Here is a 24,919-nt window from a genome sequence, read left to right as displayed (position 1 = left end):
AAAATAACTTGAACAAGACTGATTCCTACCTACTTTCTAAATGAAGACATTTGGATTATATGTAATATTCCGATTTCTTGAGAAGGGGAATTTTAGATTTGCATTAACCTGTATACCACCTTGATTATCAATGTTTTCTAAATGAACTAGAAAAGGATTTTCTAATTTGTTACTTGTCAATAGGAAATTGATTATTTGAAAATGATTATTTGACGTTTAATGGACTTCACAACTCGAATGCATGTAGACCATATTAACAGAACAATTTTGTACACATTAAAATTGAAACACTAAGTATAGTTAAAAGTCCACTTCACGATTCAAGTAGAAATATACTGCAGGGAAATGGAAAAGTGTCTTTCTGACAAATCAACAATCGAATAAAAAATAGAGATGTTAACATGCGCACTGCCATACCATCCACTTATGAATATGTATAAAGTGAATGTACAGGAATAAATAGGATTATAGCTCAATAATGATTGGCATGTGTCACCAAGATAGCAATTCAATGCAGTTTACTGGGAGAAAGGAGAAGCTGTGGGGTCAAAAGTCTTGAAGACATCTTTGAGAGTCCTGTCTTCGAGCTCCTCCTCGTCCATCTGCTTGGGTTCCTCTACGAGAACTTCCTTCTGCTCCTTCTGTTCCTCTGCATCCTCTTGTGCCCCTGCAGACCCTGGTCCTGCCAGTTTGGCCTGCCTGGCGTCAGTGTATTGGGGTCGGATCAAGCCTGCCAACGCCTGGACTGGAAGATTATGCACTGCGTGGGGAGTGACGATGGAGTCCTGAGAAGATGGCTGTGGACTGTCGTGTGGAGTATGATCGTTCTTGGAGGTATTGTCCGTAGCTTTCATCTCCTCCAAAGAGACACGGCCTTGACTTGGGGAGGTGGCTTGTTTTGAAGGAGTGTCTTTCTTCACTGGATGTTTGAGAATGCCTGCTTTTTTCGGAGGTTCTACCTGATCCCTCTGAACCGACTCTGTCTGATTTCGGGGGTCATACAGACTGATTCCTCCCAGGATTGTCGTGGGGCTTTCCAGGACACCCCCAGATGAAGCCAGCCGTGGCGCGTAGGGTGGCAGCTGCTCGGAAAGGGAGGGGCTAGCACTGGTCTTTTGTAACCTGGCTTCTACAACTCCTCCCGTAGCTTCCTTCTGACCCAGCAGCTTGGAGTCCAGACTTGTTGTACGCCTGATTCTGGGGTCTATATTCTTTTGCTGACGTGGATCTACAGGTCTCTCTGTTAAGGATCCAGATGGCAGACGAGCGAGACGATCCTTTAAACGAGTGGCCGCCAGTCTGGGGTCAGTCAATGGGGGGCTGGAGGCAGGGGGTTGCTCTGGCACACTTGTTCTGTTCATCTGAGCATCAGCGATTAAAGGTGGCAGGGGTAGGTTGATGCTATGCTCCTGTTTGGGGATCAAAGATGGGATCAGGTCTTCAGGAGCCCAGACTACCATTTGGGCGAAGGCTGGACGTTGAAGCAGAATGTCCACCCGAATGTGGCTAAACTGCTTCAGCTGGCAGCGGGGGTCCCGTAGCACCACATCCGGACTGGCCTCCAATGGGATGAGAGCCGCTCTGTCTCGGAGTTCCCTCTCTCCTTCATCATCCTCTTCACCAGCAGGCTTTTTTGGGCCAGTCGGCTGGTTTGGCTGGCGGTAGGTGTTCGAATCCATAGGTCTCGGTTTCCTGGGGTCCCTGGACAGTCGTGGATCCAAACTTGCATCAGACTCCTTTTTCACATCGGGAGGTCTCTGTCGAGGGTCTGCCTTTACACGTGGGTCACTTGGTTGACTTCTGTCTTTGACAAGTCGTGGGTCGCCCAGAGGTGCTGCAGGAGCCTGTGTTGGAGTCTTGGACTGCTGCATCTCACTCTGCCTTTTCAGACATTTGAGGATGGACGCGACACTACTGCCACCCTCTTCGTCGCTGGAATACCAGTTTGTTGTTTCATCTGGAGGAAAAGATCAAACAAGTTAGACTGGGCTTTTGGTGGAACCTGTTTACGATCGGAAGGGACAATCACCTCTGTTTGTATTATCATTTTGGCTCTCTGCTCTCTGTGGCTCGCTCTCATGTGGCTTGGACTCGGTCTGGTTCTGAGTCAGGTGTAAAATGATGGCTTTTTGCACCACTGGAGGTAAAGACTGCAACTGAACATCCGGACCAATTTTCTGCTGCAGGTTTTGGACCTCGTTCATTGCAGGCTCTACTAATATAACAAAAATAAAGATGCAATGTACCTTAAGCAACTCAGAATTCGCACCGGTGATTGTGACACAAACCGTGATGGCCCGCTGGCTGGTTTTGGAGCAAGTTGTTGAGGACCTCAAGTGGGTTCTGGCCCAACGATGGAAATGGAAATATATTTTGCAGCATCTGAAGTTCTGGCACTGCAGGGAATGGAGGCCTCTGCATATTCACGTGATGATTTATATTTCCATGAAACCCTGGCGGCTGACCAGGTGGAATTGGCTGCTGCATTGGGTAGCCATGAGGCAGCTGCGGTCCAGGAGGGCTCTGGGCGCTCATGGGTGGTCCTGTTGGGTAACCCACAGAACTTGGCGACCCCAAGGAAGGGAGTGTGGTGCCGTCAGAGACTGAAGACACCAAAGCTCCACTTTGTGTTTCTTCTGATCCGCCACTAATTTGCTCAGTGCCTTCATTGGAATCCTGGTAGTTGGTCTCACTGGTATTGAGGAAAAAAATGATTTAAAGGTTCCTTATAAAACACAACCTAATTTTGGTTTGACTTACTTTGAGGCAATTTTATGCGCCAGGTCGACTGTAGGATGAACCTTGATTTCGAATAGGGAGGGGATCTTCCCTCCCTGAGAAGACTCATCTGTCGGGCTGCTCTGACCCGGCGTGGGGAGCAAGCCCACCCCTGGAGGCGGCTTGGGAAGTGGGGCGATGCCTTGTTTTCTCAGGTCCTCTAGCTCCAACTCATCCTCACGGGCGTTCTCCTCCTCAGTATTAATGATCTTATCATGTGTGCAGAAAAGATACTATTAATTGCTTTTGACTATTAATTGCTTTTGGATTCCCATGAATTGCGCATTTGTTACACTTTAAACACGTCTCACCTTATCGAGCAACTCTTTCGTCACATCAGTCAGAGCATCATGGGAAAATTTACAGTTGTCCCCTTGATAGCATTTGGCTCCGGTGTGAAAGAACTTGCAGGGATATTCACGTTGGGTCGCAAATTAAGGAGTCTCACTGAATGGTCAGGTTACTTTTACAAAGTCATGTATGATTGTTAATGAAGGATATTGTGCATGTAAATGCAATGGTCTCCCTTGCTGCAGTATCCCTGGAGGTAGAACTTACAAAGTTCCTTCTTCTTATCTGGGATGACCAGCTCATGCTCAAACTTACACTGCTCCCCCTACAGGAAGAGATGAGCACTTGTCTTTTGAGTTTAGCATTTTTAAACTCAGTATACAGAGAATGCCAGCCAACTTAATCAAACTTTGACATTTACAGATTTTTTTGAAGAACTATCATCCACTATTAGGTTTTTGTCCTTGGTGTCTAGAAAGTATGTTGAAGTAAGTTGAGGAGATTCACACAACCGTAATTGTACTTTGCTACCATTTTGTGGAATCTATGGGCAATTACAAGCATTTTTTAGTGGTCACTGCAATCACATGCAGATTTAAATGATTCAAGATGACCTAAGATGACCTAGAAATAAGGAATGTTCGGGGAAAAAAAGCTCAGAGTTAGTTAAAAAGAAAATGCGATTACTTCTTGCTTCCATCACGCATCCCTATGTAAAACCTTTACAAAGAACAGCTCAAGCAGCAAACAGTAGAACTTCTTCGAAGTAGCGTACCTTGATACATCGACCCTCCAGGAAATACTTGCAAATGTATCTTCCATTGTGTTCCACTGTGTGTTGACTGATAAATTCTTTGCTCATAATCAGTCGCTTCTTCTGAAACCCAGAATTTTTCACTTCCTGTCAAATAAATAAGAACATGTTAGTGGCCCATAACAATTTGCTGAAAATAGAAGATTTGATGGGCATACAGGAGCGACGTCTTCCATGTCCTGGTCAGCCCCTCTGCCTCGTCCTCCACGTCCCATCCAGGGTTTGCCGCCCTTCATCTTTTTGTTCTTATTGAGCATCCCCCGTCCTCTTCCCGGTCCACTTCCTCTGCCTCTTCCTCTGGGCCCAACTGCAGTGAAACAAATCTGTGTTTTTTTTATTGCTATTTAACGTGTTTGGGATGAAAGATTAGTTTGATGCTTTCTCACATGGTCTCATGCCCCTCATGTTCCCCCTCTTCCCTATCATCTGCTCTTTCGCATAGCGGCCTCTTCCTGGCCCGGGTATTGAATCTTTCGACTGGTGGTACTCTGACTCATCTTCATAATGATCCTCCTCATCTTCATAGTCATCGCTGTAATCACTGTACTTGTCAAAATTGCTGCTTTTGTGAGGCAGCGGCGGTGACTTGTGCATGTTGCCGCGTGACGCTTTTTGGTCTCTTCCATACTGGAAAATAAACGGACTCATTAACTGCATCAATATACAGTGGGGTGCATACACTCACCTGAGTATTCTGGATGTCACAATCACGTCCAGATCCATGACTCGGCCTGTTTTTGGGTCTCTCTGGACGGTCGTAGTCAGAGTCGTAACTGTCAGAACTGGAGCTACTTGAAGATGAGTGATGCTGAGGAGACAGACAGACAGAAACAAATTACATAATGGAATCAATTCAATTTAAATTGTAAGGTCAAGTAGATTACTTTTTGCCTGTCCCGTCTCCTCCTTTTCGACTTTCTCTTCTCTCGTGTCTTTTTGTAGCGTTTCCTTGAGTGCCTGTGAGACTTGTCTTCTTTTTCTTTCGCTTTGTCCCGTTCCTTCTCTTTTGGCTTGTCTTCATTTGCCTCGAGGGCCTCTTTGTTTTCTTCCTCTATCCCGATTCCCTCATCGTCTATTTCGCCATCTTCCAACTCACCATCCTCCCTGAAATGTCATTTAAAAGGTGAGTACTTCGGTAACTAAAGTCTATGAATAAAGCAAATCCGCGCCCTAAATTATTTGATTCAATTGATAAATTGATCCATTTCAAGCAGTAACGTGTAACAACGGTATTAAAAAAAGATGTATATTGGATCGCATGCCTTTTGCTAGACATTTTTTTTCTACTAAGGCTGGGAAAGCCAAGGCTATTAACATATGTGCAAAATCCACTTCCATTAAACTTTTATACAGTTTTAACTTTGTTTTGAGTCAGTTTTTTAAATGTGGGAGGAAGAAAACCCATGCAAGCACAGGTAGAACATGCAAACTCTACACAGGAAGGCCAGAGTTGAATTTTGCATACCATGCACGCTGACTGTGCAAAACACATGCAAAATTCTTCAATGTACCAGATGTAATTACTTTGATTCTGACAAGAGGGTTGGTCTCTCATTACAAGTTATTGTGCAATCAAATCAAAAGTCAAATCCTAAATAAATATTGCTGCTTTGATGCCAATATTGTTAGCATATTTAGTGGACAATAGACCACCCCAATACTCATTTTGCTCTTGTGTATTTGCATATTTGCAATTCATATTCCAATCCCGTTTTTTTTTTTTTTTTGTAAATTTGGGGGTGGGTTTTTGAATATAATTTCTTAATGAGAAAAAACTGCACCAGTCCTCTACTGAAGCGTCGGATAGCAACTTGTACAATTTTATGATGTACATGGATATTAGAGTAGATAAAAACTATCGTAAGTGCTCAATCGTCACCATCACCATCATATCATCCCTGGGTGAACATGGTGCAGTACCGCCTAGCGGCCAGCTAAGGAACGAACGTTACTAAAAATGGGCGTGCCATTACGTCATCCCCTGGAGATGGCAACAACGCAGCAATGGATTAAATCCAACACTACAGTGCACATAATTATGTTTCCCGTCGCATGGAAATGTACGTGAATGAATCGTTTCGACAGACAGGCAGGAAAACTGCAGGCAATCAATGCACTGAAAAGGCATGCAAGAATTGTAAAAGGGGCACCAGGAAATGTATAAACCCCTAAATGTGTGATGAGGAGAAAAAAAATGAAAACAATAATGTCGATGCACAGCACTGAAATGCACAGATGATTGTGTTAAGAATTGCATTAAGATTGTTACTCGACCTTTCGTCCCCTGCCAGCTCAGAGTCTGTCATGTTTTTGTCAAAAACAGGGGCTGGGGGACTGGAAACAAGGCTCACAGAGGCCATTGGAAATCAAATCTGCTTCACTTCTCTGTCCAGTACAAGAGTGAATTAACTCAAGAAGTCAATGAGACGTTGTGTTGTGACAGATGCTGGAAGATGTTCAGACTGCAGGAAACAAAAGAACTCACGGTGTTTCATGTCTCGACTGAGACAATGTACAGACACTCTCCTCTTTCATACCAATGACGTTTTAACTCTGTGAGCACAGCTCGATACCCCGCTTTGCTAATGTCCCGTCGGTTGACAGCTGCCATGGTGAAAGAAGAGAGGAGACGGAGGGAGAAACAATCTGTGTTGTAACCATGTTCGTTGATTTCAGCATCTTCACGGGATTTCTCAACAGCGATATCATCTCAAAATGGCTACTCTGCCTCGTCGCGCACATTCCCAAATGGTGTATTCGTCCGCACGTTTCAAACGCATTGCAGAGCTAACTAACTGGAGCCCAACAATCGCCGCCTGTGATTGGTCAATTCTTTGTTGGCGTCATCAAAACGGCGTTTGTGATTGGTGTAAATTGATGTCAGTTCTCCCACACACGCACTCTTTCGCACATATATTTCCATCTGTCTGCGACTAACTTGAAATTAGAGGATTTGTTCTTGGGAGAATTTTTTTATTTTCGTAATTTAGTTCCACAGCCGAATTTTAATATATATATTTTAAATCTACACAAATGTTTGAGAAAGCAACAACTGAGCCCTGAGTACTCGCGCTTTCCACTTTGACCACAGTGTGTCGCTGTAACTCTCTAAAAATATGAAGCGCAAACAGTAAAAATTACGGTTGGAAGCACCAAACCAGAGAAAAATCCAATATTGAAATTAAAATTACTGTTGAAAATGTGAATTCCATTACTTATAAATACGAGTTCTCCCGACAGGCATAATATTGAATATCAACTACAGTTTAGATTAGGCAACAATTAGTGATAATTGTTAATTGAAACGCACGCACTTACGTGTGCGCGCGCACACGCACGCACTAATGTTGCTATTCTAAAAGAATGTTTTTGGAACACTTATGGAGTTATTAACTGATCACAATGAAGCTATTTCCATTCCGTTTGAAAGTGGAGATTACAGCCTTGGTGGGAGGGATTCTTGCAGCAGAAGCAGGGCGACGTGTAAGAAGTCAGAGCACAAACTTTCCAGGAGCACCGATCCATCTTAGACACCTGATGAGCATCCCACTAAAACGATCCGAGTCCAACTGAAGGACGCTTATATTAACTTGACTGTTAGGTGCAACAGGGTCTTCCTATAAGAGGAGCAAATTAGTTATTGGACGTGGAGATATGGGGCTACCTTTTTGGTGCAGGTGTTTCCTTTTGTTGTGTTTGACAGCTGTTCATGGCCATGCTGCAGTTCAGGTAAGAATATAGTTGTCTAACATGATTTTTGGAAGTGTTGTTTGAGAGCATCTTTTCTCTTTTTTTTTATTTTTTTTATATCATTCAGAAAAATAATACTAGTGATTTTGCTGGAAGATTTGGAGTGCTCATGTCTTGTCAACGAGAGGCATGTAGGGCACTAGCAACAACCACAGATTGAAACTTGGTACAATATGATTTTTAATTCCTGGAAGCTAGTTGCTGATGTAGTAAGCCCCCCTCCTTATAAATAGGAGTACAGGAATTCAAGGTATGCCGCCCTTGAGAAATTGCTTCAATGAGCATGTGATTAATAAACCTTGCAGGAAGGATTAAACACAACTCTGTACTGAGTTGGCATCAAATCTTGCTCAAGTAACTGATTGTGGTATCTATTCCGCTTTCATTTTGGCCATTCTGGATCACCCAATAAGCTTACTGTCCTGCTGCCATGCAAAATATACAAAGAAGCAGCGTTTGGACTCGTGTCCTACAGACATCTGCCAGACAGATTTTGTCTTGCTGTGTTTGGGATGCACTTAGAAATGGAATAGGCTGAGGTTGTTTATCTTCTGATTGAAAGTAGTGGAGTATGTTAAACACGAGAAAATGTAATGACAATTGCAAACATAATGCATACATACTTCAATAAGGGTGACTTGTTTTCCAATATCCTTGCTTTGATCCACAGACCTGCATGGATAAACATCAAGTGGTTGGGGTGTTGCGACAGATGGAGAAGTTTCTGAAAGGCCAAGAGGTTCGATTCACCGAGGGCTTCCGGATCATGAAGTCAAAACTGGCAACGCTACAAAATTCTGTCTCCAAGTTGCCTCAAGCAGATCAGTCAGCTGGTGAGTGATAAACTGTCATATCATCTATGATTGTAGTTTACCAAGACGCAAAACTATACTGGAGAATGCTGACATTTAGATTATCTACATGAAAAGTGCAAAGTATTTCAAACGTAATGCAGTTTGGGTACCCTCATAATCCAAATACACCAGTTCGACATGCCAAAACGCCATGGGAAATACGGTATATATATTTTAAACATTTTCCCCTAAACTTAACTAAACTCAAATGAAATAATTGCAGCATTTATTGATTGTTGCAAGACGATGAGCATTGTTTCCACAATAACAACATAACTGCAAACAGAGAGTAACTAGTTTACACAGTCAGTACTGCCAATTTGGGGTTTCGGAGCTATATATTTGGAGATCATCCCAATCGCTCGACTGACTATTTTAGAGTTTAATTCCCATTGAAACATGAGCAGAATCATTTTCACATTATTTTCTTTATAAAGCCCTTTGGAACAAGCAAGTCAAATTTTGGCCCAAATTTAAAGCAGCAAGGAGTAATTAGTTTAGTATTTGGGATTCGAGGACCCACAGGGGTACAGGGGGTCCAGTTTAAAAATCACTGTGTTTGTAGCGTGTAAATGAATGGCATCACGGAAGTAATTCAGTGCTCTTCTAAGGTTAAAAGGCATCATACTACGGTATATGAAAAGGTGACTAATAATACAGAATACTCTACACGTAATATATGTATGATACATCAGTCTTCCAAATAAAACAGCAGATTCCAGGTCATCTGTCACTGCGGTGGCCATTCAAAAAAGGAAGTAGAATTGTGGGATTGTTGTGTTACTTGGCTGTTTTGTGAGGGTAATCTCTAGGTCAAAACTCCTCATCATTTTTCACCGAATGCCAAAATCTAAAACTATAAACCGGTTCAATTAAGGTTTTGCTTGGCTTCAGACATTCACAATTGAAAATCTAAAAAACAAAAAACAGCTTTACGCCTTCCCTTTCTTGTTCCTGTGCACACATTTTTCTCATGTGGCGTGATTCCGTCACGAAGCTTATCCTGTTCATCTGGAAAACATTGAACTGCAAAATTGGTCTCAAGGCACAAAAGAACAGAACTGCGAGTTGTTATTAAATGCTTTCTCACAATCGGCGAAGGAAGCCGAAACGTGTAATAAAAATGAAAATTGAGTGTCCATTTATAATGTTATGTAATGTTAATACTGTGTTTTATGCAGGCATTCAACTTTCCAGTCTGCTGCTAATGATGCGTTTTAGACTGCTCAGTGACACGTGTCCATCTGCAGGCAGTGAGGATGTTGGGAGGCTTGTTGTTCTCCACGTGTGATCAGCCTCTCTCTTCTTCTTTTTCTTCTTCATAGCTCCCGCCACCTGTCGGCCTCTGGATGAACTGGAGCACGGGACAAAGTTTGGATCCAAACACCTGGCTGGACATGAGGTGCATTTTGCTTGCTCGCAGGGCTACCACCTCGTGGGTTCAGCTACACGTGTGTGCCAAGACAATGGCACATGGAGCGGTGTGGACGCCGTCTGTAAAGGTGAGGTGATCGCCATTTAACCTGCTACTAAATGGAAAAAGTCTAGTGTGAGACTAAAATGTCGGTCCGTTCCAATTCAAAGTGCCATTCAATTCCACTTTTGATGTCAATTGAATTCCAAGATAATTTCATTCATCATTTATTTATTTATGTTTTCTTCATTTTGCAAAAACACACCCAGACTGCATGGAGGTCATGCAAGTGAACCACTACACTATCAGGCACACTCATTTCATTGCAGTTCACTTTTCATTCAGCTACTTTGTATTTTAAATTCAACTATTTTCAATATTCAGTCCAAATCTGATTCCAGTTTTATTACAATGCCATTTCAAATTCAAGTTCGATCCCATTCCCATACCGATTCAGATTCCAAATTCAAATCCACTTTTTATTCCATTTCCAATTGCATTTCAGAATAGATGTCAAATTCACAAGTTTATTTGTCCACAGGGGGGTTAATAAAGGCACTGCACAACATTTCAGTAAATAAACATCCACCAGCCCCCCAAAAATCCAGAATGCAGTTTCTTCACAATGCTTGCAGCTCTTTGATATTCTGCAAGAAGGCCTAATTGAATGTGGAATCCAATATCCACTATCGCAATCCACTTTATTTCATTCCACTGTGGGATGCATTTGCTATAGCCAGCTTTGTGCCTCTCCTGAATAGCAGTGCATTGGGTAACTGTCAGACCCCCTCTCGTTTCACTCTTTCTTCTCCTCTCACTATCTTGCTCATGTTTCTTGACAGTGGTGTCCCGGTTGATGGGATTTGGACCTGAAATGATATCCCACCCATGGTCTGATAGCGCAGAAGTATGCTAAGCATGCAGTTCATAGCCCCATCGACCTGCAGTGGCAGCACTTTTCCTCCCCCAAAAGGCCACATTTTTCAACATGTGTTTATTGATATTCCCCTTTAGAGCAACACGAGAAGGCATGACCCTGTAACAGTATTATTTTTTCAAAACCTAGGATCAGCATTCTAATTTTAGCCACACTTAACAAACAACATTGACATGGTGCGTTGATTTGAATCGAAATGAGTTTAAAAATATTTTGTTTAAGGTCTTCAATTGAAAATCTTGTTTTTTATTGTGTGCAATCTTTTAACACTGAAGTAAGGAAAAGAAAATATTTATAAGGATTCATCATGAGGCTACACAAAGGGTACACAGACGTCTACTGTACGTAAATAAAACCAGACTGCCAACATCCCTATTACAGATAATATTTTATGGAGTGTCCTGCGATTGGCTGGCAAAATTTTACTGTGTTAGGCTCCATCACACCCGCAACTCTACTGAGGGTAAGAAGTCCAGACGGTTTTATAGGGATCTGTTGCCATATGGTTCTTTGTAGCTCTTGTCTCTATGTGTATTTATTCCCCCTTTCACCAGCCTTATTATTATCTTGTCATTTTCTTATATGCGGTGCTTCAGTTGATGTAGTTTGTGCACATTTAAGCGGAAATAATCACGTGTCAGGAGAATTCACAGATATGGATGTGTCCATTTGCAGACAGTGATGAGTTAGTAGACAGTGTCAATGCCCAGAGAACTCTTGAAATAACAGTTTTAACATCATAGTCATTGTTTCCCTTGTATCCGAATTTTAAGGTTCCTGTTTTCAAGATTTACTTTTGGAATATTCGAGTCAGCACGAGAAATGAAGGCAGCAAGTAGCAGTACCAAGTAAAATGGCAGAATGGATTTGTTTTCTGCTTAATTTATATTTCAGACATGCAAATAGGAAATACTTTTTAAAAGAAAACCATTGACTTGACTCCCATCAATACTATCAGGACAAGTATAATGGAAAATAGATAGCTGTGTCAGTATTGTAACGTAACTCAGGAGAATGTTTATATTTGTGTTACCCTGTGTCTCCTGCTACTTCAGACCTCAGTGAATGTGCAAGTAACCCCTGCCAAAATGGAGGTACCTGCGTGGAAGGTGTCAATCAATACAAATGCACCTGCTCACAGAGCTGGAGTGGTTCTCACTGCCAGCACCACACTCAGACCGGTAGGATGTAACTCAATACGAACCACACTGCTTTTTATTAAGCCCGATTCTATTTCCTTTATTTCAGCTCCTCCCGAGTGGAGCGTAATGAATGACCCAGCGTTCAGCCGAAAACCTCGCTGCGCCCAGGTGAACCGGGCCCAACACTGCAGTTGTGATGCAGGCTTCCACATGAGTGGAACATCTGATAACAGCATCTGCCAAGGTGACCTCCTGTTGACTGTAATGTCTTTCTTCATTCCTGTCAAGAACCTTATGTTGACACTTGGCCATAAACGGTGCAAGAAAACATCCACTAAATAACTGAATCTTCGACTGCTAATCAGTGGAGGCCAGTTTGTAACAAACAAAATAATCCTATCGAGAGGTCACAAGCTGATTAGCATTCATTTAGGTCACAGTTCAGGTACTCTGATGTACCGTTATTGTGTGAATGGTTAAGAGACAAGCTATGTTAAAGGATGCAAGGGCATCTTAATATTTTGAAACATTTCATTTGTGTCTTTACAATGTACACAATAGGCAGCAGCACACTCAGACGGGTAGGTACTGAATAAACCACACAGGCAACCTGGTAGACAGAAACAGTCTTCCCATATGTTTGTTCCAGAATGTGCTTTTAATATGGTGAATTTCCTCCATCCCAAACATTCCTGCCGCCCTGTGTACAGCAGCCCTGCACGGTCCTGAGATGCCTGCCTTTTCCTGTTTTTAACAGATGTCAATGAGTGTGAAGTCTACCGTCTGGACCAGGGAGGGACTTTATGCGTCCATGAATGTGTCAACGTCCCGGGCTCATACCACTGCTCCTGTCCCAGTGGCTATAAGTTGCTCCCAGATGGGCGGAGCTGTGAGGGTGAGCGACAGGAGGGCACAGGGGACAAAGGCTCATTCACAAGGCGTTGACATCTGCAGATCTGACTTTGTGTGTGTGTGTGGTTACCTGTGATTTTATTTACCACAGTGCAAAATTTTTGGAGCAAAATGTTTGGCCCAGGGATGAATGAGCTCAGCATTTCCCAGCAGGAATGATCTTTAGAACATGAAGCATTTAAGTGAGACTGACCCGAAAAACCAAATAAACAAATGGAGCTCAGCACCCGGTGCTCAGACTGAGGACGGTCTGGCTGCAAGCCCCTCCACTCTACTTACATGCCTCTACTGTTTTGTCTTCCAGATGTGGACGAATGTTTAAACCAGCAGCACAACTGTAGCCGAGGAACAACATGTATCAACACCGGGGGAGGCTTTCAGTGCGTCAACCCAGACTGTCCTCGTTCCCATGGCAACATCAGCTACGTTAAAACATCACCTCTGTACGTGTACCTTTCTGGCTCTTTTATCTTTAAGTAGTGCAACTGGGCTCCTGGTGCGACATTTTGACTAATGGCAGGAAAAAGGAGAGTAAAGTTTGCATTCACATTTATTTATGACTCTCAAAACATTTCCAAATTTCCCTTGTAAATCAGGTCTGAATGTGGAGGGTAGCTCACTCAAGAAGAAGCTAATAGTAGTTCCTTAAAACAAAGACAACTACAGATTTCATTCATGTTGACTCTTGTTCTGTTGCTTTATGTCAACACAATATTTGCTAAAAATCATAAACTAAGCTTTTTTTCTGTACCTCTCAACTAGTTAGGGAAAGGGTAAATAAGGTCATCATCAGAATATTTGAAACAGTATTGCAGTGTGTGTATGCTTTAACGCCACACCAATTATATGACGTTAGTATAGACATAATTTTCTATGAAGCTCTTGAATGGGATATCATCGCATGTTGTGACTGGTGAGTGTATTTCATCATTATTAACCTTGGAGTGCATCTCAAAGGAGGAAGACGAGATGATTGTACACACACACACACAGAAGCCACATGAGAAGCCCAAAACTACAAAAATAAAATTTGTGGTTCAAGCTGTATAATAGTGAAGCAAACCATATGTGACAAGAGCATGCATACTCAGCAGAACCTCATTGCCAAACATTATTTTCTCTTTAATGCTGTCCAATTGCTGAGAAACATTACAACGTCTCTGTCAAGCCAAGCTGCCCGGTCGAAAGGACTGAAACATAGCACTGTGTGCTCTTACTGAACCAGCAGTGTGGTTGAACAGCGATGCCAGCAGAGGAGATGACTGAAGCTTTTGGCAGACGCTAACATGGACAAAGCAAAGCATTGCTTAGCACCGTAGCTTAGCCCAATCAGATGTTACATTCCAAAATGTGCAGCCTCACCAGACTCAAAAATTTAAAATAATCATGCAAAGTTTCGATTAAGACTAAAAATGTCAGTGTAAAAATGACACTTTGACTCTCGGCTCTCATAGTGGATAGAGTTCATCAGATGCAGATGTACTTAATAGAATGTCCATTGACTGGATGTCATTGTTTATTCTTCATAACCACGTTCGTTTTCCATGCGTTCTAAATGATACCGACTGAAGGAAACAATCATCTTAAAAGGAAATTGAAAATGCCGCACATTTCCCATAATTTGCAAGATTTTATTGTAGCCACAATATAATTGGAACGGTTCTATTAAAGACACAGACACACAAAAATGTGATTTTAATAAGATGGACATGATTCTAGAAATTTCCCCCCAGCTTGCATTCAGGTTCTGAGACACTCTCAGAGTTTTATGTCAAGGGTCTCCACTTAGGAAATATAACCGCAGATGGAATGGAAATCAAAGAGTATTTATCTTTCTTGTCCCTCTAACATGTGTTCCTTGATTTTTTTTTTTTTTGTAGTCAGTGTGAGAGGAATCCCTGCCCCATGGAAAGCCGTTCTTGCCACCTCGCTCCAAAGACCGTCTCGTTCCACTACCTCTCCCTTCCCTCCAACGTACAGACCCCCGCCACCCTTTTCCGTATGGCCACCGCCGGGGCCCCCGGGCGCGCAGGGCCCGACAGCCTGCGCTTTGGCATTGTTGGAGGAAACTCCCGGGGTACCTTTGTCATGCAACGCTCAGACAGACAAACCGGCGAGCTGATCCTGGTTCAGCAGCTGCGCGGGCCGCAGGAGATCAACGTGGACGTGGACATGTCGGAATATGCCGACCGCACGTTCCAAGCTAAGCATGTGGCCAGAGTCCATGTTCTAGTGTCACCCTACAACTTCTGAGATGAGGAGGAACCGATCGTACTGCCCACCTTCATTCCATTGCGGCCGGTCGCAGGACAGAGGGTGATTCACTCAAAGATTTTCTAGTTAAAGTACTCAAACGACTGTGCAGTAAAAATATGGCAGCAGTAAAATGTCACTCAGTGACAAAGCACAGACATCCATTGGGGCCAAAAAAAACTACATTGAGGCAGCATAAAATTGTACACCCACAAATATTCCCATTTGTTTTGCAGCGACTGCTCTCTCAAGACCAACAGAAAATTGAAGAACAGACCTCGAATTCAGATTTGCATTTTTAAAAACTTGTGGACACTTTCCAGAGGAACGTATTTGAGGAACATATTTTTTAAAATATTCATTTGGAAGAGCAGGACACTTTCCATGGCACTAAATGCGAATTGGGTATCAACCGGAAAATTTGGGTAATTCTCCTTTCAAACGTTAACACATGCAGGAATATATTTGCTGGAGTGGAGCGGAATCCTTGTACCTCCAAAATCATCACTGTTCAGGAATAAAAATGACACAATTTGGAAAATTGTGACATGGAAAATATCAAATTCCTGAACCAGAGAGCATAACTTTTGACAATAACACCACTGTCCTGTCCCCCCTGTTTTAACGATGATTTACTCACTACTAGACACATGGACACCTATCAAGTTAGTGTATATTTTGGATATTTTATTACTGGTTCTTGCATTAACTTCCATCACATACTGTATATACACACTATTCAATCTTTCTTTTATTTTTGTGGGGAGTGGAAAGTGGATAATCAACAGTAGCAGGAAATTTCATATACCACACTTGATACATCATGTATTTTTGAGGATGATAACAACTGGATGAGTTTAAATATTGTCTCTACATAAATAAAATAAACTCAGTATAACATCTCAGCTTTTTACCTCACTCAATGCCGACTAGTGTGCCACTACTTGAAACCAAAGCACAGGGGATTAATAAATCCTGGATAATGATCAAATGTTCTCTGAATAGATGACAGGGAAGGTTTTAGCAAACTTTCAAAGCAGTTTGGATCTCATCCGAGACGCGGGAACTGTCAAATATGTAAAAACACATCTCACGGTGTCTTTTTTTTTTTTTTTTAATAAGACACTAATGTTCAACGTGTGTGGTCTTCCTTCCCTCTGTCCTCTCACGTCTGCATCCAGGGCTTTACATTTGCACTAAAATCCAGAGGGCAGGGGGTGCATGCTCTATTTTATTTTTTTGCCGTCTTGTATGCTGTCATGGGAAATGTTTCCAAACGTTGCTCAACGTTACCGTATAACCCTCAAGAGCTCAGTTCAGTGAGCATCATGCTAACTGTAGGGGTTTTGCCTTATCTTATACTGTTTATTTTCTTAATCTCAGAAGATCAACCGGTCCAAACAAGGGGTGTCAAAAGAAGGCGAAAGTCAGGAGAGAAGAAAAATACACACAGGAAATTTTTAATAGCGTAAGCAAACATGACTATTTATTGACGTTAAGGCAGTGGTGTTTGTATTGTTTTAACATTTTACAAACTTATTTTGTGCGATGAATAAGGATTTTGGAAAAAGAAAACGCTTCCTGTCATGAAAGCTGACATTTAAAGTGCCTCTGATTAACCCCAAATAGGGTTAGCTGCTCATTTTTGTAGTCACAACTTACTGAGCAATTCACAGTACGCAAAGAACCTCCTCAGAATCACGTAGCTCTCAATGTTCAAAGATATTAATCAAAAGAATGGTGCAAAGGAATTTCCAATGCATTTAATATTCCACAGTGCACTCAATCATCATCAAGCGGAGAAAACATGGCACACAGTGACATTACCAGGAACTATTAGAGTTTTTCCCCCTCTCAAAATAATTGATTTGATTTGATTTATTTTTCAATGGAGGTACTGGTCACCAAAGTTGTGTCTCTTTGCCTCTACAGTTAATAAAGAATCCAAATCAGAGTTTGGGGAGCATTCCATAACCAGCTGTGTTCAACCTCAAAGGTTCTACACTCCTCGTACTGGAGCGTTTAGTTTGTCCTCAGACTTGTCCTCAGCTAGGCACATGTTGCATCCATTTTGACGAGGAGGAAGGATGTTGCCAGAGACAATTGGAGAATGTCTGGCTTGCTAACGCAAGCCATTTGCTGGGGGGGGGGGGGGGGGGGGGGGGAGAGAGAAAGAGGCCTTGAGACAGGTCCAGGTTCCAGTGTGTTTTGGCCCGCGGGTCTCAAACCTGCGGTGGCTTGAGTCCTCGCAGCAGTCCAAACTTGCAGGGGAGGACGATATGAGTAAGTTAGAAGCACCTAAATGCTCAACTAAAAAGTTGATGCAGTTTACACTTTTGGGGATCCAACGCACCTTTTTTCCTAATGATTAAATGTGTTAATTGTGAAATTTATTTTAATTGAATTTTACCCATAAAATCTTATTTTTGTTGAGAAAGAAGAATTAACAGATGTGAGCTTGGCAATTAATTTATTTCAATCCGTAAATCAGAAACTCAATAAAAGATCACATCCATCAACATGCGGATGTTAGTATTCTGTCACGTTCTGGTCACAGTGGCCCCGTTCTCAATGAAAAACTCAAATGATGAGTTTGAACCGAGAAAGCAGCTCACCCTTAGCAACCATGTTGAGGAGCTACCTCAACAGATTTTCCCATTTTACTACAAAAAGAAGCCATCTCTGATGTGATATTACAAACCAAGGAACACAGGAGCAACTTGTCCCATGATTTGGCAATTTACAGGCACATCATAATGATCCACTGAAAGTTGTTGAATGTTTTTGTTCACCTTTTCAAAGATAATGCTCAGTTCGTATTAAATCCATCATAGAGGTAGAACTAATATTTTCATTTTCTCGTTTACATTTTACATCTTTGAAATGCATTTCTATAGGTAAAGGGATGCTGCTGTATGTTAATGTTTGATACACTCTAGTAAAACTGGAAGAAAGCAGAAGTCACATGTTCAACTCTGAATAACATCAACACCAAATTTCGAATTCGGCCGAATTTCAAAGGAACTTCTGTGTTCCAAAATTGAGTTTAAGTAGGCAAAAGTATGTCAGAATTTGTAGTGATATGCCAAATAAATTAGATTGAAGTGGCAAGGCCTTCAAGATCAAACAGCTCAATTTTCACTCAGTGTTCTTCTTTCAAACTTTTCCGCTGTGTTTCATTAGCATTTGTCAAATGCTGCAGCGCTTGGATCTGATTTCTCTTTGAAGCCACTTTAGAAAGAAACACATTAAGGGATGACACATCCTAACGACCACTGTAAAATACTTCCTTTTATTGCGGTAATAACAGAGAAGATTATAGTCCAGGAAAGCGACATATTCCTGTATATAATTATGATTTAAACACTTCCCAACATGGAAAAGGTAAGAAAAAAAATGCATGAAAAACAATCTTATTAAAAAGAAAACAAACAAAAATGACATGCAAAACCCCTCACAACTCAGGCTTTGACCAAATCAGGCAACTGTAAAAATATTCAAGGTGCAGATGTTTGTAATTTATATAACCCAAGTATCACTTGCCATCATAGACACAAACTGTTTCCAACAACCCCTGAAACAGAAACTATTATCAACATTGACAGAATAGTCTAACGATCCTGTTGAGGTGATCCACCTTGTGCTTTTGCTAACCACTCAAAGCATCCCACAAAGCATGACAGCAGTGCTGCTCCTCTCAATTACCATGACAACACCATTCAGCAGACATTTTCAGACAATAACTGAAAAAAAGAGGAAAATTAACACAGAAAGAAAAGTTGGTCATGGAAAAGAAACAAATTGCCATTTGCCCAGAACATTGAGATTGGTCCAGCTCTGAAGAAGACAGTGTAAACAAAATATGGGTAAACTTGGCTGACACGTTACTTATAAGTACACTTTCATTGCCAATAAATAAGAATGACACGACACAATTCCTTTTTGACATACAGTATATATTGCTCCAAAGACACGCACATGAGGACCCTGCTAGGACTTAACTACTGAACTTGTGGTTTAAGTGTAGATGTGACAGTGTTCAATCTTCTCACGCAAACGCTAAATGATGCATCAAAACTGAGGTGATTGGAATATCACATCAGGCCTCATAGAAGAACAACATATAGGCACAGTTTCAATGGTGGAATTGCATAGAAGCAAAATCTCAACACCACATGACACATGCATGTTTCTAGTTCAGTTAATTCCTGATTTGGGACGTAACTATCTCCACTTTTATAAATAAGCATATCGTTTGAAACCCCAAAACAACACAGCGTGTGTCTGTCTGTGAGGATGTTCGTGCATGAGGCCCTCTGTTTTTACTTGAAAAAAATATTGGATACATAATGCTAATAAATACAGCACTTAATATTAAATCATCTCATCTCTTTGGAAAGAAAGGTTCAAACTGATTCTGTCGGGAAAAGATGAACCCATTGTTGAGGGGGAGGGGGTCGATAGTAGAAAGGCATTAGTAGGGCTCCACAATAGCCCCACCACCAGCAATAAGGTGTCATTCTGCACAAAAGACAGCTTTAGAGTCACAACTAGCCGTTTGCCCTCATCATCATCCCTTGAGGGCTTCGAAGGTTTCCTCTCATTCCAGCTTGGACATCTCATACTTGGTCGTCATGATTTCCTACACAGTAATAACAGCAGTGTGAACTGTTGTCCAACTTTTAACACGGGAATTATATAGTATAGCACAACAAGTGCATAGACTTAAAAAGCAATACCTCATCAGAGTCAAGCAAGACCGGAAGAGCTCTGAAAAGACAAAAGGACAGTTTGAATCCTTGTCATTAATTCAACTCAGGTTGCTAAACTGAATAATGATTGGTGTTAAATGACTTACAAATCAGAGAGAGCGCTAGGAATGTTTTCCTCAACCCACTTCAAGTCTTCTTCCTAGATGGAGAAAAATATAGTAAACACTGCTACCTGTAGGAAACTGCTTGTGACTGCAGATCCCTAACTGGCTCTATTTCACTCTCTTTCCCAAACATCAAAACCCAAACCAGGAATTGGCTTTCTCCCAACGGGTCAACTTATTAAACACATTATAATGTACATTATAAATACATTATGTATGACCAGAATATCAACATTCTTCCTAAAAAAAAAAAAAAAAAGATTCTTCAACTCAACTGTGTGCCTGTTTGATGATCAAGAGCATTTTATTTTTGGGAAACCCTTTTCTAATGAAAACCATCAAGTTTAAAAGATAAAACAATTACATGTGCATTACTGACCGTGTTTGATTCAGGTGATTTCACTGTACCATTTGTCTCATTTTTTGTGGTTCTCAGTTTCATGCCAGCTGTGGAGGAAAAACGAGCTGTTACCAGAGTAGAAAAGGCTGCGCGTTGCGTGATAAAACCAAGACTAGGTAGGTTATCGTACCCATGTTTGCAGAGGCAACAAACTCCTCAATTTCCTCATCATCTGAGTCGTCGATAAGAGGTGTGAAGGCATACCTGTGTGTATTAAAAATCAATGAAGGGATGGAACAAAAGGGCAGGCAACAGGGTGCGGCGGCCACAATCTATTAGAACTTGCCTTTGGTTGTTAGCAGATGGTCTCCATAGGAACATGATGACAAGTAGAATGAGGGAGAATAAAAACCTCCAGAAGGCATCTTCCACCCACAGTTCGATCCAATCCTGAGCACAAATGAGGTCCTTGTTAAAAATGTAGTTGACATCTAATGAATTCGAATTAAGACAGATCTGCCAAGCATACTCACCGACTGGCAATCGACAAGACGGAATTTCTTTGCTGTCCAACCCATGAAAATGATGGAAGCTAAAGGATGGACCATAAAAGGAAAATAGGTATGGTAACTGTAAGACATGCACGTGTTGTCAAGCATTGTGTATTCCACTCACCAATGACTGCAAATATGAGTGTGTTTGTGAAGTGCCTGTAGAGGGACAACTTAACCGGGTTTTTTCTCAGCTTCAGAGTCTTGATGGTTTGAGCAAGGCTGACAAATATGTAATTGGCAGTCAAGGCAAACGCACAGCTCCACTCAAATGAACCTCCATGCTTTGTATCAAATGAACATAAGCGGACTGTTTGAAACGTTGACATTGAAATTGGTACACTTGAACAAAAAAATGTTTTTATTAACCAAAATCCATCGGGAGGTTTATTATTATTAAAGCCTTAAAAATCATGCTGAGACTATAAAAATCTGAGAAAAACACAACTTGCATAATAATTTGGAAAGTGGCGTTTGAGACACTATCGTTTAGTTGCATAACTCGAGGTATGAAGTGCAGGTGCACAAGCACAATAATGAACAATAATGTGGTAACTGAATACCTCTATGACAATGCCAGTAAAACTGAGTGTTATTTTTGTAAAGGCAGAATTCTAAATGCAGGTGTGTGTGAGCCAGAGCCAGGTTTATGGTGAGTGAGTGTCATGGCATGCAGAAGCAGAAGAAGAAGAATGCATGCAAATCTTCTTAGACCAAGAGATGTCATTCGTGGCAACAAGGCATGACAATTGTGCATATCCTACTCTTGGTCTAAGAGCTTCAAAAGCAAGAGAGACAGAGGGAAAGGGAAGGATATCCACCAGCATAGAGAAGAGTCAAGCAGAGCCAGGGGAATGTTGGCCAGCAGGGCCAGGTCTGAGTCTTTAGCCTGGAAAGAAGGACACATTGGGACAATCACATGTGGACACGAAGAAGAGGAGTAAAGCTCACAGAAGTGCACAAAGGGAATCCGGTAACCCGACCCATTAGGCCACAGTTTTAGCAGAGTGGAGTTGACTTTTGAGAGTAAAACGCTGAAAGGATATGAACCAGATGATGAATGAGTCTAATACAGCCAGAACAATTGCTGTAATGAGAGCAGGGCCATTGTCTCGACCCTTAAATACATACAAGCACAAAAAACACACTTTTGGATTCTTGTTGTAACACTGAGCATGAGTGCACTTTAGGTTATGTTGTTTATGCACCATCATATTTTGTTACCTTAACTGATTGTTGCCATGTGTTAAAAGAAACATTGTCTTACATTACAGGGGACAAAGTCTCACCCCAGTTATCCTCAGTACACCTTCAATGGCAGCAAAGACAAAGTAGAGAACCCCGAGACCAACCACTCGATGCATCACCGTGCCTAATCGAGGCCTGTGAGGACAAAAGATTGCAAGTATTCTTAATCAACTGACATGTCACTCCCTTTGAAATTAGTTCTAGTGTGTGCATATAAGTTGACATACTTGACAATGCCATAGCCCAGGCTAACGATGATGACGAGCAATCGGGCTATAGTTCTCTTGAGGGCCGAAACCAGCTCGGCAAAAATCAGCAGGCCAGAAGCTGAAGAACCCAAACAGCGTGACCATTAGCAACAATGGTGGGGAATGTTTCTTTCAATTAAGCATGTGAGCAGACACTCACAAGCAGAGCCGACAATATTGGTGTTTTCGTATTCAGCGCAGAAGACCGCCTTCTCCACCATCCCCAGGAAGATAACCCCTGCGATCCAAAACTGGATCCTCAATATATCTTTCCAGTAGCAGGCAGCCCAGATGAACCACAACAGGGCGAAGAGGATGTACACCACACACATGACCATGTAGAACTGTTGACAAATAGGAGCAAAAGTCTTTTGAGAAACAGCAAATTGATCATAATTACAATATGTTGTCTACTTACGATCATGAGAGGGTATTCTGTAATGGAAATGAACCCATGCCTGCCTTTCATCACCACACTCACTGAAATGATATTTTGTTTATTACATCAGCATTATGCGAGGAAAAATGACTTGTGAAATGTAATAATGTGAAAAATAACTCCTCACTAGTTAAATTCCAGTTCGCATCTTGTTTACTGGGCACAATCTTCACCACGAGTAGGTAAGGGCCATCCTTCCATGTGGAGGCTATGACATTATCTTTGTTTTTGACCACAGTGCTGCTGTTTGTCACCGTGCCGCCATCATACTCTTCAGTAATCCATCGGATGTCGCTTTCATCCTGCAGCGAATTTGCAAAAATAAAACACAGATTACAACGTTGGCCTCAAATTGCTATCAAAATTCCTAATATTACTGACCAACGTTTTTCCCTCAACAGGCGGACTGACAGTTCGTGGCTCTGCCTTGGCTTTCTGAAGGAAGTGGAGGAGGTGAGAGCAGAAGACAATCTTAAGTATAGTATGTGACTCTCACAATAATGCAATCAAAACCTACTTTTAACACTGGAAAGGAGCGCAGATTGCTGTTACACTCTATCGGTTTGTGTTTGTGCTCGATGTACTCTCCTTTTATGAGGGGATTGGGATCTAAGCTCTGCCCGCGGCTCAGCGGCGTTCGCTCGTACATTTCCTACAAAGGGCAAAACATTTATTTTGTCATCAAGCAATGACAACATCGATAAATATTTAAAAAGAGTCATACTCACATCAAGATTATTGAAATCATTGTGGCAGGGGTAGTATTTCAAATACCACTGAATGGTGAATGTTACCTCATCAGGGCAGCCAAATGACACAACTGCAACAACAAATAAGTCAGGGTGAACACCAAATGGGAGTCTGTTAATTGTGAAATCATCAAACTGTATTTTTTCACGTCTTACCTTTCAGTTCAACGTTGGTGTCTTTGAACATGGACTTTCTTAACAGTAGCGGTCTTGAGGTCTGTTGGAAAGCAAATTATTATTTTTCTTTTATACATCAGAATCAGCTTTATTGCCAATTGTTCATCCTTCCAGGTTAATAATACCATCATACTGCAACTGGACAGTGCGGGTCAAAACTGAAACGTTCTCTGCATTTCTTGATTAGTATTTAGCTTCAATGGAAAGGACTGATCTTTAAATAAAACAGTCAATGACAAGCTTCTGTTCTGCTTCATGTTAAAACGTCTAAGCAGATATCTAAAGAAAACACTCCAATAAATGTGTTTTGTTTTCCAACTATTGTAGGACCTCTTTAAAAAAAATTAAAGTACAGTACAATACAATACAGTAGTAATATATTAGTAATAGTAGTAGTAGCAGTCGTAGTACATGGACGAGCCAATCTGGGGCTAGCTACCAGTCACGAAAACAACAGCGTTTTTCTTTCACGACAGCTATTTATATGTCCCACGACATACGTATAAAGAGCAAAACGAAGCCCAATATTTTAAATTATTTTGTTATGACGTGTATCAGTTAATAGACGGAGAAGGTTAACCGCCGATTCTTCCATGGCAGCAAGCTAGCATCACACAGCTAAAACAGTTAGCCGTATCAACTGTTAATTTGTTACTCTTTACTTACACTTGAAGCGGTTATTTTCCATGATCCCGTCTCTGGAGCAGATGCAACTGTTTTTATGGTAACGAGTGAGAGTACATAAAGAAGTGTCCATGTATAGAAACGTTCCTTGTTCAAGCAGCTCCACGTACTCATTGGAACAGCTGCCATGTTGCAGCGCGTGAATACTTTAATTCTCGAGGCGTCCTGAACGCACCACAGCAGAAAGCATAGGTCGCATTCACTTGCATCGTACCTGGACGATCCAGTTCTACGTTTTCATCCAATATGCAATTATGTAACTAGAGAAATAAAGACTAGATAGAAACTTGACTTTTCATGACACCATGATTACTTATAAATATAATGTATATGAATTTTAAGGATCAATTGATTTGCACGAGACCAGCAGTCTCAAACAGATCTGTATTTTTTTCCCACTAGAAATCTTACAAAACACAGAAACGAGTCCTTCCACTCCATAGTTTTTTTTCCGTTTAAAAT

General features: G+C 41.5%; 3 protein-coding genes across 8 annotated transcripts; 1 reads left to right on the top strand and 2 right to left on the bottom strand.

Annotated features, from left to right (window-relative positions):
- Positions 1-191: 191 nt before the first annotated feature.
- On the bottom strand, positions 192-6,664 carry LOC133158245 (zinc finger CCCH domain-containing protein 6). 6 transcript variants are annotated; one of them, XM_061285297.1, is made up of 13 exons: positions 6,369-6,664; positions 6,158-6,268; positions 4,768-4,987; positions 4,569-4,691; positions 4,270-4,510; positions 4,042-4,190; positions 3,845-3,970; positions 3,280-3,394; positions 3,090-3,199; positions 2,761-3,011; positions 2,289-2,692; positions 2,030-2,215; positions 192-1,957 (listed from the first exon to the last, which is right to left on the bottom strand). In XM_061285297.1, exons 2-13 carry the CDS (start codon positions 6,241-6,243, stop codon positions 519-521), a joined length of 3,450 nt encoding a protein of 1,149 aa, XP_061141281.1. In that variant the 5' UTR covers positions 6,244-6,268; positions 6,369-6,664; the 3' UTR covers positions 192-518. The 6 variants fall into 6 exon arrangements, with proteins under 6 accessions (XP_061141281.1, XP_061141282.1, XP_061141280.1 ...); XM_061285298.1 differs by having other exon boundaries at positions 6,158-6,345; positions 6,421-6,664; XM_061285296.1 differs by having other exon boundaries at positions 6,158-6,664.
- A 647-nt stretch (positions 6,665-7,311) lies between these two features.
- LOC133158061 (fibulin-7) lies at positions 7,312-16,050 on the top strand. The gene is made up of 8 exons (XM_061284896.1): positions 7,312-7,612; positions 8,304-8,466; positions 9,813-9,989; positions 11,894-12,019; positions 12,087-12,224; positions 12,738-12,875; positions 13,197-13,335; positions 14,773-16,050. Exons 1-8 carry the CDS (start codon positions 7,538-7,540, stop codon positions 15,143-15,145), a joined length of 1,329 nt encoding a protein of 442 aa, XP_061140880.1. The 5' UTR covers positions 7,312-7,537; the 3' UTR covers positions 15,146-16,050.
- Positions 16,051-18,418: 2,368 nt separating this feature from the next.
- Positions 18,419-24,606, bottom strand: tmem87b (transmembrane protein 87B). The gene is made up of 19 exons (XM_061284895.1): positions 24,440-24,606; positions 23,753-23,813; positions 23,576-23,667; positions 23,365-23,499; positions 23,229-23,282; positions 22,975-23,149; positions 22,827-22,888; positions 22,569-22,752; positions 22,388-22,487; positions 22,202-22,295; positions 21,960-22,030; positions 21,037-21,146; positions 20,895-20,953; positions 20,708-20,811; positions 20,552-20,625; positions 20,401-20,468; positions 20,004-20,056; positions 19,885-19,915; positions 18,419-19,787 (listed from the first exon to the last, which is right to left on the bottom strand). Exons 1-19 carry the CDS (start codon positions 24,584-24,586, stop codon positions 19,746-19,748), a joined length of 1,716 nt encoding a protein of 571 aa, XP_061140879.1. The 5' UTR covers positions 24,587-24,606; the 3' UTR covers positions 18,419-19,745.
- Between the last annotated feature and the right edge of the window lie 313 nt (positions 24,607-24,919).

Source organism: Syngnathus typhle, linkage group LG8 (assembly GCF_033458585.1).
Source record: "Syngnathus typhle isolate RoL2023-S1 ecotype Sweden linkage group LG8, RoL_Styp_1.0, whole genome shotgun sequence".
Taxonomy (NCBI): domain Eukaryota; kingdom Metazoa; phylum Chordata; class Actinopteri; order Syngnathiformes; family Syngnathidae; genus Syngnathus; species Syngnathus typhle.
The sequence above is the reverse complement of the archived record's forward strand: the minus strand, read 5'-3'. Positions and strand labels throughout refer to the sequence as shown.